Below are 15,857 nucleotides of genomic sequence, written 5' to 3' on the forward strand. Positions count from 1 at the left end.
CCCAACAGGTGGTCTCAGCCCCGGTCCGGGGACCTGTGCCAATGACCCTAGTGGTGGTTTCGCTTTCTCCTCTTTCGGCGGTGTGAACGTGTGTCCACGGCGTGATGGGCAACCAGGTGGAGAAACTGACCCACCTAAGTTATAAGGAAGTTCCCACTGCCGACCCGACTGGAGTGGACCGGGATGACGGGCCCCGAATCGGAGTCTCCTACATCTTCTCCAATGACGACGAGGACGTGGAGCCCCAGCCGCCGCCCCAGGGCCTGGATGGCGGTGGCGGCGGTTTGCCCGACAGCGGGGACGGGCCGCCCCTGCCCCCGCCACAGCCCTATGACCCACGGCTGCACGAGGTGGAGTGCTCCGTGTTCTACCGCGACGAGTGTATCTACCAGAAAAGCTTCGCTCCAGGCTCCGCCGCCCTGAGCACCTACACGCCAGAGAACCTGCTCAACAAGTGCAGGCCTGGCGACCTGGTGGAGTTTGTGTCGCAGGCGCAGTACCCGCACTGGGCTGTTTACGTGGGCAATTTCCAGGTGGTGCACTTGCACCGGCTGGAGGTGAGCAACAGCTTCCTGACGGACGCCAGCCAGGGCCGGCGCGGCCGCGTGGTGAATGATCTGTACCGCTACAAGCCGCTGAGCCCCAGCGCTGTGGTGCGCAACGCGCTGGCGCACGTGGGCGCCAAGGAGCGCGAGCTGAGCTGGCGCAACTCTGAGAGCTTCGCCGCCTGGTGCCGCTACGGCAAGCGTGAGTTCAAGATCGGTGGGGAGCTGCGCATTGGCAAGCAGCCTTACCGGCTGCAGATCCAGCTCTCTGCGCAGCGCAGCCACACACTCGAATTTCAGAGCCTGGAGGACCTGATCATGGAGAAACGGCGCAACGACCAGATAGGGCGCGCCGCGGTGCTACAGGAGCTGGCCACGCACCTGCACCCCGCGGAGCCGGACGAGGGCGACAGCGACGCCGCGCGGACTACGCCGCCTCCCGGGCGCCCCCAGGCGCCGGGCCAAGAGGAGGAGGACCGAGAGGCGGTGGTGCACTGACAGGCGAGCTGAGTGCGGAGCTGCGTGAGGGAGCCTTTGCAGCAGCCGCTGCCCCCTCCCTTCTCTCCCTCCCTCCTCCACCATCTTCTGGGTCCCAACTGGGCTCCTGGGCCATTTGGAAAACGGAGAGTTGGCGAAAAGCGCTGCCAGCTGTGGCTTGAGTTTGTTATCTTGGACGGAGGAGGAAGAGGGAGCAGGTAGGAGCATTTTGGCTGGGGGCGCTTCTTGGCTTCTTGCCTGCCCGTTCAATCTGTCTTCCTTTCCGAGGTGAGGCACATTTTGGACTTGCCAGATATTAAGTACCTGCCGGACATGGGTCCAAAAATCGCCCCTTCTTATGCACGCAGGGGTGGAGCAAAGTTCTGAGTACCAGTATCTGCCATTGCCTTCTGCCCGCTTCCCCTCCTACCCTAGGCTTGGAGGATACACTGTACCAAGGCCAGAGCAAGTTTGTGGTGGTGCTAACCCCTAGGAGCAGTGTGAGGGAACTGGGAAGTTGGGATGATTTATGTTATGGTTTTCCTGGGGTGCAGGGCTGGTGGAACCAGGACCCATCTAGGAACAGCAGACTGAAACAAAGGAGCCCCCTGTGAAGTGTAACAAATGATTGAGTAATCTTGGGCTGCAAAACAAAGACTTTGCTACCTCCCCCCTTTCCATCCCTGAGCGGTTTGTCTTCTGAAGTTGGCCTCCTGCATCGCAGGCCAGCCACTTCCCAGGTTACAAGTAAATCCTTGCCACAGGCCCGTTAAGGGAAGGATTCATTTTTGCTTCCGTTCTGTCGCCTTTGTTTTCCTCGCCCACTGTTGTAGGTTGTAGGCACTTACAGCTGCGTTATTAGTTCTAAGAGGGAATAGGCCTTTGTGTCTCTGATCTAATGAAACTTGCTTGACCATGTTCATCCACAGGCCACACTGTGAGGCTGGCTGCTGCCACCGCATAAAGTATCCACTACAGAAACAGCCAAACAGGGTTGCCCTGGCAGGAATTTGTCAATTTCCTGTTCATTCCCTGACCTAATCCCCTTCCCGAATAGTGAAAGTACCTTTTTTTTCTTTTTTTTTTCTTTTTTTTAAATTTAAGTGGAAGGCTTTGGTGGTGGTCTTCCAACTTTTTTTCCCCCTCACTGCCCCATCTCCGTGGCTCTCACTCTTACTTTTCTGCTGGTGGTGAAATCTTAGGCTTGAGGCATATTTCAGTGACAAAGTTGTTATTTTGCTAGCCACACTCAATGTGATTTAATTCAAGTTGTAAAGTCTTGTTATATTGCTGCAGTCTCCTTGTTGCTTGGAGAGCACTCCTTCAGAATGCTCTCAATGAAGAGAGGTGACAGCAGTCACAAATAAATGCCACCTGGTGTAGTCAGTACCAAATCTGGTGAAGGTCCTTAAAGCCTAGGTTGGTGATTGTGGGATGTGTCTGAAGCAGGCTGGCTGATTCTGTCTGGATCTGCTGCTGTGTTTGCTTTACTGTGAGACTCTAAAAATATGTCCAGTTTGTCCTTTGTTTTCATGTGTGCTCTTTGATGATGTGTGCCCTTGATCTCAGAATCCTCTGCTGTACAATGGCACTGCTAACGCTGTCTCAAAAGTTGAGTAAAGTTTTTTCTTTCTCTTGGGAATTGTTATGAATTACACTGAACAAGTCATTTCATGACCCACTTCTTACAGTTGGAGTAGAATCACACTTGAGTGGTCTATAGCAGTGGTCATCCTTGGGCCTCCTGCTTGGGGAGCTTTAAATCAAGGCGACAAGACTTGAAAGATTTCCTTGTATACTTACTTTTTCAAACGTGGGACATTGAGGCCATAATTTTTAAAAGCTTAAACCTTCATCATAACATGAAATGATTTAATTCCAAGGGCATTAGCTATGTTCCGTTTTCTCAGGACCCCCACACAGGTCCTATCGCTTTGACTGTTAAAGCTGAACAACCCTCAGCCCTGGTCTGGGACTTTGGAGAAACATCAGTCTTCCGTTGGAAATGTTGATCTAGATTTCTTGTTTAATAATCTCACAGCTTTATATTTCTGTTCTTTTGCTTCTGGAAAAGTGGAATGGGATAAACATGAGTAAAGATACTTAGGAGAGCTTACTAGATTTGGAATTTTTTTTATGTTTAACACAGTCAAATGAAAGTTGAATGTAAATGGCCATTGTGCAGACAGCAGGAGAGAACAGAGCAGCACTGTCTAGCAGTTTTGGGCTAGCCAGCCAGCTCTCTTTTCCACTCCCCCGTCTCTGTCTCCTGCCTTCACCCTTCAATGGAAAGCGAATGCGATCGGAGTTCCCATTGTGGCTTAGCAGAAATGAACCCAACTAGTATCCATGAGGATGTGGGTTTGATCCTGGCCTCGCTCAGTGCATTAAGGATCTGGCATTGCCATGAGCTGTGGTGTAGGTCAGAGATGTGGTTCGGATATGGTGTGGCTGTGGCTTAGGCCAGCAGCTGCAGCTCTGATTTGACCCCTAGCCCGGGGAACTTCCATATACCGCAGGTTAGGCCCTAAAAAGCAAAAAAGGAAAAAGAAAAAGAAAGAAACTGAATGCCATCAGTCACACCAAAGGAGTGACTCTCCGTTACAAACCTCTTTGTGAGAAACCTCAACTTGAAGGAAGAACTCCTGTAAAATGCACCTCAAGAGTAGCATTCTGCCTCTAGAGAAGAGGTTTTTGGTAACAGGGCTTGAAAATGAGCTAGAAGAGAAGAGAAATCTACTCCAGATGCTGCTTTTTCGTCTGTCTTTACGGGGTACCAGAGGTGTGAAGTATGTAATGCTTTGGAACAGTGATTGCATTGGAAGTTTTATTAGGGTCATCATGCTTAAAGCACCAGCCAGCCAGAAACCAGTGAAGTTTCCAAGGAAAGGGGATTGAACCAACTGTTGGCATCTCTTCTGAAGACGGCAGTTTTGTGGATAAGTTTTTAATGTTCGGGCAATGGCTGCATCTGGCACTTTAAAAAATATATACATATATATTTAATAACTGTTGTTTCTCCTTAGGAATAAGACTCTAGAGCTGTTTTGTACTGTGAAATTACCGATGCTCTTTGAAGGAAAGGAATATTGATTCTAATGTTCTTCAGAAGCTCTGGCAGGGATAAGCAGGACGCCCAACTGGAACGTATACTAAATGTAATCAGACAAATTCTATTTTCTTACTCGAGCAAATATTTTATTGAGACGGCTTATGTATGGCAAAGGAGCCCACAAATTCAGCTACATAACTTTTTATATTAAAAGAACTCATGCTTTTTGTAGCTTTTATTCCACATTTAATTTAGAATGACTTTATAGCACTAACATGCCTAGCAGAAGACTATACTCCAGACCTATAAGGAAATTTTTAGTTTTATGAAGAAATAACACTTCAGTGGTTCAATTTCTCATGTCTTCGGTGCTATTGGCCATAAGAGCACCAGTTGACAACACCACAACCACGTGGAAACATATTTTTGGAAGCAAAACTTTAATTTTCTACAACATATGCTATGGAGAGTGAAGAAAATTTAAGGACTACTTGTTTTTTTTTTTTTTTCCTTCATATGGAGTCCACTGTGTTGAAGACTTCATAGTATGTGATTGTCTAACCTTTTTTTTTTTTTTTTGTAAATTAGAATAAAATCTAGTGTGATCATGATCATTGAAAGGATTTGTTTGGAAAGTTACATTTTATTTGTGATTTTTTTTAATCAGGGTAACTATAAACTTATAAACTTGACTGGTTTATTCAGCTTACTATGTTGTTTTGTTCTTAGCGCTAATACTTGTGACTCATGGAGAATTACATCAACTAACTTGATAAATCCCACATGCATTTTATTTCCTAGTGAACTGTGTAAATTTTATTTTTGTTGAAGATTATATGTTGAATCAATGTTATGTTCTCAAACCACTTCTTGAGAAGGAGGTTCTGATTTGAAATTGTATCATTTCCTTCAAAATGAAGGGCAAGTGCTTAATTAAATAAAAGATTGATGACATCTTTTAAACCATTTCCTCTTTACTGTGTCTTATTACAATAGAATCTGTCTAGTCTTTTTGAAAAATGCTCTGAGAGTTTCCAATAAATATCTTTTAGACCTCACTATATTTATATACATTTTTTTCCATTTGTATACTTTGTTCCTGCCTTTTTTTTTTTTTTTAAGGGCTGCACCTGTGGCATATGGAGGTTCCCAGGCTAGGTGTCAAATCAGAGCTACAGCTGCCGGCCTACACCACAGCCACAGCAATGCCAGATCCGAGCTGCGTCTGCGAACTGCATCACAGTTCAAGGCAATGCCGGATCCTTAACCCACTGAGCAAGGCCAGGAATCAAACCCGCAACCTCATGGTTCTTAGTCAAATTTGTTTCCACTGCGCCACAACGGGAACTTCCTGCTATTTTTTTAATTCCAAGTCCTAGCTACTTGGCTCAACTAGTTTTTCTGAAATAATAGTGTGTTTCATCTTTAAATTGTTCGGTAAACACTTTGGTGAATTCATTTAGTGACTGAAAACCCTCCCTGCATTTATTGTGTGAGAATTAATCACCCATTGCTTATAGGCTCCGTGTTCATGAAGAATGTCTTATGAACATAAATTTTCAATGCACATTGATTTTTTTTTTTTTTTTCTTCCCAGAATCAATGCAAACGTTGCAGGAACCCACACTCACATTTTGGAATCTGCACTGGGGAGTTTTGGTATTAAGATCAGTAACCCATGTTGTGTCTTAGGTGGTTTCAGAATCCCAAGCAAAGGGAATAGGCTTTTAATTATAGGAAACAGGCAAGTGTGATCACATGGCGCTGTTGACATGATAAAGGATGCAGGTTGTAGTAGTTGGTATAGGAGCAGATGTGGCCTCTGGGGTTGGCAGGTGGGAGGTCAACAGCACTCAGGCCAGCACCTGAAGCCTCTACCACAATCCTGTTGAGACTCAAAAACCTGGGCTCCATCAATAGATCCCTGAGGATTTTATTTAATTTTTTTCTTTTTATGGCCATATCTGCAGCAAATGGATTTCCCTTCCCCCACCCCACCCCGCACGTTACTGTTAACTGAGCAAGGCCAGGGATCGAACCCACATCCTCATGGACACTGTCAGGTTCTTAACCTGCTGAGCCACAAAAAAAATAACTCCCCTGTGAGGATTTTAAATAGGAAGAGTGTTGAATGCTGAAGGTTATCAAGAGCTCAAGTAGCAGTGAGGCCAGTTTTCCCTAGAGTGCTAGCCCTTAATTTGTCATGGTTCTCATTGCACAAGAAAGTAGAAGGAGGGGAACATAATACAGAATGTGCATTTATTTGGGGGTGACTTAGTGGCGGCTGCTGTTCCTATTTCTCTTAAGTGGACTGAGCTTGCTTAATGCAGGAAAATGGCACATTTGAAAGTGTTTAAAAGGACCTCCAGAGTGAACAGAGCCAGAATGTATGCAGAAGGGCTTTTAATTCCTTTTACTGAATTTGCTAGAAAAACTGCTTATTAAACAAATATAGCAATTTTACCTGCAGAGTAGATGCAAGAAAGGTTAGTATCTGCATTTGCAATCACAGCAAGGCACTATGTATGAAGGGCTAGAGGATGCTGAACCCTAGACCAGGTATTAGAACTTAAAGGGGTTACAGCCACATAAAAACCTTAGATAGTCCCTGCCCCTGAGCTCATTTCTAAGGGGAAATCAATTTCATTCATACATGTGGAACAAATTATAATGAAAGGTGGCCTTGTGAAGGGCTGAGGGTTAGTAGATACTCAAATAAAGCAGATGTGTGTTGGTTTAATTGGAGTACTCCCACTGGAGAAATCAGATCAAAGCCCAGAGGATACAATGATAATGGAGGAAAGGATATAACTAATATCATATTCACAAAGTACTTCAGCCGAAGGCTTCTAAATTCCAGTGTCTTACATACAAAGATACACCAGATCATATTTTCTGTCCGCACATAGGTAAGGCAAAGAGCTCCTTCGGTGGCACAGTGGGTTAAGGGTCCTGTGTTGTCTATGTGGTAGTGAGGGTTCGATTCTCAGCCTGGTGCAGTGGGTTAGGATCCAGCATTACTGCAGCTGTGGTGTAGGTCCAGGCTGTGGTTTGGATTAGATCCCGGGCCTGGGAACTTGCATATAGTGCAGGTGTGGTGGAAAAGTGAAAAACAAATTAAAAACTAATAGGTAAGGCAGATAACTACTTAGTACAAAAAAAAAAAAAAAATTCACATGAAGGAATTTAGAGTTGTGATAGGTGCAGGGAAGGAAATGTGCAGGGTGTAGGGAGAAGATCTCCCTCCATCAGTGAGTCAACGAGGGCTTCGTGAAGGCGCATTTATGCTGAACTTTGGAAGAGGTGGAGGAGAAAGCCACGTGCTTCAGAGTGGGCCCTGATTACATTAATTCAGGGATTCCTGGGAAGTGAACGAATGAATATTGAGTGCTTTTGCTTCACAATCTAATGGTGTCCATTTCTCTGGGGTCTCCTTCAGCAAGCAACACGTTGTCATTTATGTATCTGACACATAACACGGGAACAGGCAAAGAGACCCTCGAAGTCCTAGTGAGTGCATGAATTTGGGAGTTGTGGTTTGCTACACTAGCAAGCCCTGCTATTATCTCAAGGTGGCATCAGGACTGTGGTTTGAAGAGGTGACATAGCAGTGGTAATTAGGGTGAACTGAACAGGGAGAGCAAATGAGTGACTCTCTCCTCCCCTCTCCCAGAACTAGATATTGTACTGCTCATGCTTGATGGCGTAGACTATCAGCCAAGCTTTGATGTGGAGTGTGAATTTGGGCCTTTGCCTGATGCGAGTGTGAGGAGAAGTGGCCAGGCCAGGCTGGATGGGAGCAGAAGTAAGAGGTGGCAAGAGGTATTACAGCTTCCATGTCACTGGAATCATTATTGAGAAAGATGTCATTTTGTTCAGTTGGCTAATACAAGCCACCACTGCAATATAGTCTCTCATGCCTTGTACAGTGAGACCATAAATGACTCAAAAGATGAGCTTCTCTGCTCTTTTCTTTTGGGAAACTTAAACAAGAATGTAATCCACTCCTAAGATGTGTCTATTGATATTCCTTGCATTCTTTTTAACTTTGAGGATTCTTTGTTAGCTAAACTGGAGGTAGAGGGTCTGACCTAGGCCCACAGAATCAAATAATGTTAAAAGATGGCAGTCAAACTACCTGGGTTTCTCTGCTTAGCTCTCCTGTAACCTTGGGAGAAATTAGGCACCCGCTTGGAAAATTTATTTCTTCCTCTGAACAATGTGGCTTTATGGCATCGGTCAAGTCACTTACTTCTCTGAACATCAGTTGTATTTGTAAAATAATATAATAAATTTATATGTATATATATATATATCATAGCTGATATAACTGAACTATACTAATAGTATTAACTTTAAATGGTTGTTTGTGAGCACAAAATGAAACAATGCATATAAAGCCCAGATCACTAGCTACTGAGATTAAAGAAAATATAGGATATGGTATGTGTCTAATTCAAAATAAATATTTTACAAATATTTATTTTGTCTTTTTAGGCCTGCCCCTGCAGCATATAGAAGTTTCCAGGCTAGGGGTCAAATCAGAGCTGTAGCCTCCAGCCTATGCCACAGCCACAGCAATGCTAGATCCAAGCCCGTCTGTGACCTACCCCACAACACTGGATCCTTTAACCCACTGAAGGAGGGCATGGATTGAACCTGCATCCTCATGGATGCTAGTCGGGTTTGTTACTGCTAAGCCACAACAGTAACTCCAAAGTTATTTAAGAGAGAAGTCTTCTCTTTAGTCTTGGAGAATTTCTTAGCTAGATAGAAGAAATTGGTAGCATAAGAAAAAGAACTCTAGTTAATACTTGAGTTGTTTAGCCACAGCTGCACTGTTTGAAATTTTTCTTGAGCTTTGATCTCTAATAGAAGAAACATTTACCTTGGTTTTTAATTTTATATGCTTACCCATTAATTCAACAAATATTTCCTGAGAGCTTTTAAGGTACTAGAGGCTGGAGAGCTGAGAGGGGATAAGAGGGGATATTGCAGTAATAATATTGACTGTGACGAGGTCGCTTTGCCTTCACTGTCCTATATTAATCATCAAAACAGCTTTTTTGGACAGATGCTAACATCCTCATTTTATAGTTGAAGAAATGAGAAATGAGGTGATTTGTACATGAACACATAGCTAATAAATGACTGGTTCTGCCCTGGAACAGGAATGCTGCCCCAGGCTATGGTTCTTCCTCTGAGAGCCTCTGACCACTCCCATCCTTTCTTACCCTGGGAGATTGCATAGCATCTTATGCAGCTCCAACATCTGGCAGGCAGCACTATCTGGATAGTACACATATTTTCACTCTTGGAGCAACTCTGGTGGCAGTGACTCTGGAAGGCCAAAAAGAGGCAGGAACAAGGGGACAGGCAACTCAGCCAAGAGGAATTTGACGTTGTTAATATGTAGCAGTGACAAGCCAAGGTAAATGTTGACCGATCCAAGATTACCCCTCTCTGGGACTGTGCACTGTGACAATCCCTCCTCAAACTTCCCCTCTTCTGTCTGCCCTTTGGTGGCTCCTTTTACCCCTTCAGGCTGAGGTCATGTCACACAGACCTGTTGAAAATCATGGCTCCAATGGAAGTCCTGCTGTGTGACCTTGGGCAAGTTAGTAACTTCTGCAAGCCACCTGGACTTATGTAAAAACTAAGGCTATTAGGAGGGCCTCCTCCATAGGGCTGTTCATATGGCTTACATGAGACAACGGAAGTCAAGTGCATATGAAGCTCTTGGGTTTGGTGTGGTGGCCATATTGGTTGTCCCTGCTACCAATGGCTCCATTAGGGATATAACATATGACCCCAAGGAAATGCCTTTACCCTCTAGGACCCTGGATCTACATTTGTGTGTGAGGAGTGCCCAGCTCCAGCAGGGTTTTATATAAGATTCCAAGTGCAATTTCATCCTTTGAGATGGTTATAGAAGTTGCTAGTTGCTCTACTTAATTAATTCTAGTTAATTAATGCTAATTAATACTGATTCCTTGACCATAGCCCTAAACTTCATTCATACAAAAATGAATATGTAAAATGTAAAGAAGTTAATAATGATAATATAATAGCTGAATTTCAGGGAGTATTTTTATTATGAAAAGTGGGAATTATAGACAAACTTTCTGAGAATTACAAATTTTGTTAATGATTTTTAATATTGGAAATCGAAATATCGGCCATGGCTAAAGAAAAAGGTGATCGTAGAAGTAAATTAATCCATGTCTCCTTTATTTTGAAAAAAAGTTTAGAATTTTTTTTGAAATCTTTTTTTTTTTTTTTGGCTTTTGTCTTTTTAGGGCTGCACACTCAGCATATGGAGGTTCCCAGGCTAGGGGTCCAATCGCAGCTATAGCTGCTGGCATACACCACAGCCACAGCAACTCCAGATCCGAGCCGCGTCTGTGACCTACACCACAGCTCACAGCAACGCCGGATCCTTAACCCACTGAGCAAGGCCAGGGATCAAACCCGCAACCTCATAGTCCCTAGTCAGATTCGTTTCTGCTGCGTCATGACGGGAGCTCCTGAAATCTTTTTAACTTTGCTTTTTGAATACTGACTTTTTTTTTTTTTAACCTCCACACTGGGTTATATTTCTCTTTGCTACCTGGCTCTACTCTTGGCCAATACATCATACCATGAGAGAATTCTCTTGTATCTCAATGGGTAAGCATAATTTATTCTACTTTATTCTGATGGGGGTCTATTTCTTTTTATATTTTAGAAAGGACAAGGTTGTTCATAAAGCCATAAAGCATTGCATGGTGGCAGTTCTTCATGCTGACATCTGTTTTAGTACTTAAAAAAAAAAAAAAAAACAACCTACTAGAAGTTCCTGCTGTGACACAGTGGCTGGGTTTGTGACTTCCCCCAACCCAGCACAGTGGGTCAAAGGATCCTGCGGGTGCTGCTGGTGTGGCCATTGAAAAACAAATAGACTTTATTTTTTTAGAGCAGTTTTAGATTCACAGAAAAATTGAGTGGAAAGCATGGGGTTTCCACGTAACCCCCTTCCCAACCATACAGCCTTTCCCACCATCAACATGGGTATCAGAGTGGTACCTGTGTTTCAATGGATGAGCCCACATTTATAAATCATCATCAACCATAGTTAACACTAGTTTCCACTCTTTGTATTATATATTCCTTGGTTTTGACAAATGCATCCACCACTATAGTATCATACCAAGGACTTTTATACCAGACCTGGTCTTCATTTCTTTTCCCTCCCAAGCTAAGAATTTGTCTCTTTTCAGCTGCTCTTATCAAACAGATAAGATACACTTCTCTGCTGGGACCTTCTGCTTTCTTCACCATCCCAAATGCTGTTGAACTCTGTTCATTCAATCTTTAAGTATTTATTGAGATCTACCTGGCAATGTGGTAAAGGCTAAAAAGAAGAATGCCATGGGGTCCCTATGTTCCAGGTGCCTGCTCACCTTGTGCTGAGGAACACAGGCAAACAATGAATGCAATACCTTGGGTCTCGAATGTGATGGGAGGGGACAAGTAGGCTCCAGGCATCATGGTGGCACTGGGGTAAGGGTTGGGTATAGGGGACTGGTGGCTAACCCCACGTGGTGGGGATGGGGAAAGGTCAAGGATAGGCTTCCTGGGGAGACTTAAGCAGATGGGGGAGATATTATCAGAGAAAGATTCTAACGTAAACCTGTTCCCATCTTATCAACTTTTATTTTCAGAGTCATCTCTTTTTGTACATAGCTGGGGTTGGAGCAGAGGGGGATATTGTGAGAACAAACACTATAAATTGCTTAATACTCTCTTTTTCTCTTTTTCACTATGCTGATAACGGATTTTAGCCAATCAGGATACATTATCAAAAACTCAGAAAGGATATTAAATTTACTGCAGTTCAGTGTTCTCTTTAGCACCATGCAGCTGACTTTAGGTGTAGCCAAGCAGTTCCAACATGGTTAGAGGATTAAGGCCGCCCTCTCCGTGTTTTGAGGGAATTGAGAAGCACTGAGGAAGGCACTGGCTGTGGCTGGAGTTAAGCCTGGGCTGTCACCCAGCACCTCCCTTACTACACCTGGGCCGATGGCCTCCCCTGGCTGGAGAGGCTGCATTATATTCTTTTGTAAAGTGGGGATATTATGTCGTCTACCATGCAGAGTTGTGGAGGTAGTGATAATATACATAAATCACCCAGAGGTGGTCCTGGCAAGAAGTTGTCGCCATCATTATCCATTTCCCCCTTTTCTTTTTTGCCCAGTGTTCATGACTCAATCTCAAAATCTCCCAGATAAATTTCCAGTTGGAGCAGATTAAGCCAGAGAAACTAAACCAGAGGTAAGATGGTCAGTGGGGGTGCAACATTTGGTTTTGTAATGGTTAAAATCATCTGGCCCCAGGTTTTGGGGTGAAAATCATACATATATGTTCACACACACACACACACACACACACACACACACGCATGCACGCACATATCAATAGGCCAAGTACATCATTTCACCTGAGTCTGGCTTCTATGCTACCTGACAACCAAGGAATTGACCTCGGGGCATCGATATCATCACAAAGTTACAATCAATTTCTTACCTCCCTGGTTAATGCCTCTCTCTGCCTGCCCTTTAAGCCTGTGAATATTTTATTGATGTAATTTTATTACTTTTTATATTTAAAAAATAATGTGTGTTTAATATAGAAGAGGTTCAAATACTGAAGGATTTAACAGTGAAGGACATCCTCCATTGCCTTTTCTCACCCGGCTCCACCTCTCACCAAGGGTATTGTGTAGTGTGTTCCTTCTAAACTTTTTTTCTGTTAACATTCAGATATGCTTATATGCATATATTTTCCCGGTTTTTAAAAACTTAGATCATGCTGTGCATCTGTCATTGATGCCCATCGAGATCCAGCTTTTCCTGATTATAAATGCTACTGCAAACATTTTGCTATACTTGTTCTTGACATATATGTGAGTATTTCTGAGGGGTATAACCACCGAAGTGAGATCTCTCACTTAAAAGTCACACAAAATTTAAATGTTGATAGGAACCACCATATAGCATTCTATAAAAATTTTGCCAATTTACACTAATACTAATGACTTTCTCAACTGTTTGAAAATATTTGCTTAATCATAGGTAAAAATTAGTAGCTTGTTGTTTGAGTTTCTGTGAGAGTTTTATTTTTTTTTTTACCACCTGAGCTAGTCTCATTGTCTGTCTGTCTGTCTGTCTTTCTTTCTTTCTTTCTTTCCTTTCTTTCTTGTCTTTTTGCCTTTTCTTGGGCCACTCTTGCGGCATATGGAGGTTCCCAGGCTAGGTGTTGAATCAGAGCTACAGCCACCGGCATACGCCAGAGCCACAGCAACGTGGGATCCGAGCCGCATCTGCGACCTACACCACAGCTCATGGCAACGCGGGATCCTTAACCCACTGAGCAAGGCCAGGGATCGAACCTGCAACCTCATGGTTCCTAGTCGGATTCGTTAACCACTGCGCCATGATGGGAATTCCTGAGGTGGTCTCATTGTTATCAGAGCAGTAGTTTACCAGTTTTATTCTATTTCTTTATTTGGTATTTTATTTTATTTTATTTTTTTTGCTTTTTTTAGGGCCGCTCCCGATTCCCAGGCTAGGGGTCTAATTGGAGCTATAACTGCCGGCCTATGCCACAGCCACAGCAATGTCAGATCCAAGCTGCGTCTGTGAACTACACCACAGCTCATGGCAACACTGGATCCTTAACCCACTGAGCGAAGCCAGGGATCGAACCCTCAACCTTATGGTTGCTAGTCAGATTTGTTTCCGCTGCACCACAATGAGAACTCCCAGTTTTATTCTATTTCAAACATTATAATTCTTTCCAAAGCACTTGGTTACTGGGTCAGCCTGGCAATGTCTTGAGTCCAACCTGTGAGTTTGAACAAATAATAGAAAGGTGATGGTGAAAGGTATCCAAAATTATCCTTCCTTTAAAACTGTAAATCACAGTGTGCTGCTGATTTACATCCTTTATTGGCTTCGAACAGTGCTTAGAATGGAATCCTAGTTCCTTAACATGGCCTGATGGCCCGCACAGTCTGGCCTCTGCTTATGTTGCTGATTTCACTTCTCATCATCCCCCTTTCAGGGTATATTCCAGCCTCATAGGCCTATATTTATTTCCCTAAACACACCAATGTTTTTCTTTCTTGCTTTTGAGCAGTATTTTTCAGACATTCTGATTATTGACCTACAATGAGAAATGCACGGTGTAGCAAAACTAAATGCCCACATATGTGTGTGTGTACATATAAAACTAAAAGGTATTTATGAATCAGTAAATAAGTATAAAACTAAAATTTTACCAAATAACTCCTAACAGTGCTGTGATGCCATGTACGAAGCAGAATAATGGTCCCCCAAGTTGTCTGAACCCTAGTCCTCAGGCCTGGGAATATGTTTTTTGACCAGTCTAATCTCAAAATTAAGGATTTGCTGGGGTGGGAAACAAATACCCAGAGCCTCCTATTTTTACCAAGTTACAGCATCACTTTGGACAAGGCTTTCATTTCATTGTCTCTCGCATCCTTAGCCTTTGCTTTGGAAATGCAGACATTTATAATGTGTTTGGCACGTTCACAGTATGGCATTAGATGCCTTAGGGGGATGTGGATTATGTTCAGAGGTATAAACAAATTCCATCGTTGTATGCTTGTTGGGGAAATCAGATTAAAAAGTCAGAAGAAACTTGAAAGTAAGAAAGACAGAATGGGGCATTCCACTGTGAGATTAGTTAGGGGTAGGAGGACACTTGGGTCACCTTGGTCACCTCCAGTGATGAAAACACTCACCTGTAACGGGATGCTTTTTTAAGTGTATTTCACAGATTATCACATACGTTCTTTGCACTCTCTTCTTGAAATATTATTACAATTTGCCTTGAATGGGTGTGGAAATTGAACCTCAGAGAAAAGGAAATAAAATGTATATTGAGCACATACTCTATGCCAGAGCCCATGATTGGAACCTTACAAATGGTATTTCATTTAATCCCCAGTATAACCTGGGAGGTCGCCACTGGGATTCTCATTTTACTGATGAAGTGATGACTCCAGGATCCAGATCCAGATGAAGTCATTATGCAAGATCGCTGAGCTGTGAAATGGACCAAACAAGATTCAATCCAGTCATCTGACTCCTGGGTCACTTGCTCTTCCTGCCACATTGCACATACTCCTGGCAGTTCCACTCATTCTCATTTGCAAGCATTTCCAAATCACATAATCGCAATGGTTTCCCTTCAGATTTCTATAGCGCTGCTGAAAGTTGAGGAGGTGGAATTATTAGATTTTCCTTGGTGACCCCTGTTATTCTGAAAAATAAGCTGATGAAGGCAAGAAACTGAAGAATCCAACTGAGAGATGACAGAGAGCTAAGGAAGACAAAGTCCTGTGTGCAAAGGACTTTGCTTTTTTTACTTTAACATTGTATTTGGGGATAATTTCAAAATTGCTTGAATAAGCAAAATGCAAAAGAACCTCTAGCTACCCTTTCCACAGATTCATCTCTTGTTAACATTTTATTCCATTCTGAAGTACAAGTGGGATAAATGTTTTTAATGTCACTCTTGCCCAAGAACTCCGTGCCTCACAGATTCTTTATTCCTCATTTGAATTTTCTAGAGCCCAGCTCTCTTATCCATTCCTTCCTACCCATTTCTCACCTTCAGTTTGGTTTTATTGCCCAGGATTTCCTTCTCTCTCACACTGTCGGCACAAGTCTGGCTCTGCCACTGGCCGGCCTGAATTCGGATCGCCATTCTACCAC

The 15,857-nt window shown here is 43.4% G+C and overlaps 1 protein-coding gene across 6 annotated transcripts in view; it reads left to right on the plus strand.

Annotated features, from left to right (window-relative positions):
• LRATD2 (LRAT domain containing 2) overlaps positions 1–15,857 on the plus strand; it is a 32,025-nt gene that overhangs the window by 873 nt on the left and 15,295 nt on the right. For 4 of the 6 annotated variants that reach the window (XM_005662852.4, XM_005662850.4, XM_005662851.4 and 1 more), the window contains exon 2: positions 9–5,040. In XM_005662852.4, coding sequence (XP_005662909.1) covers positions 105–1,043 — 939 coding nt within the window. In that variant the 5' untranslated portion in view covers positions 9–104 and the 3' untranslated portion in view covers positions 1,044–5,040. Of the gene's footprint in view, positions 1–8; positions 5,041–15,857 lie in introns of those variants that run through there. The other 2 variants (XR_014843367.1, XR_014843368.1) reach the window with 1 other exon arrangement.

Source organism: Sus scrofa, chromosome 4 (assembly GCF_054392235.1).
Source record: "Sus scrofa isolate SSC_HxYL_T2T_F1_AM1 chromosome 4, Sscrofa_HxYL_maternal_Yorkshire_Landrace_v2.0, whole genome shotgun sequence".
In the NCBI taxonomy this organism is placed as follows: Eukaryota; Metazoa; Chordata; class Mammalia; order Artiodactyla; family Suidae; genus Sus; species Sus scrofa.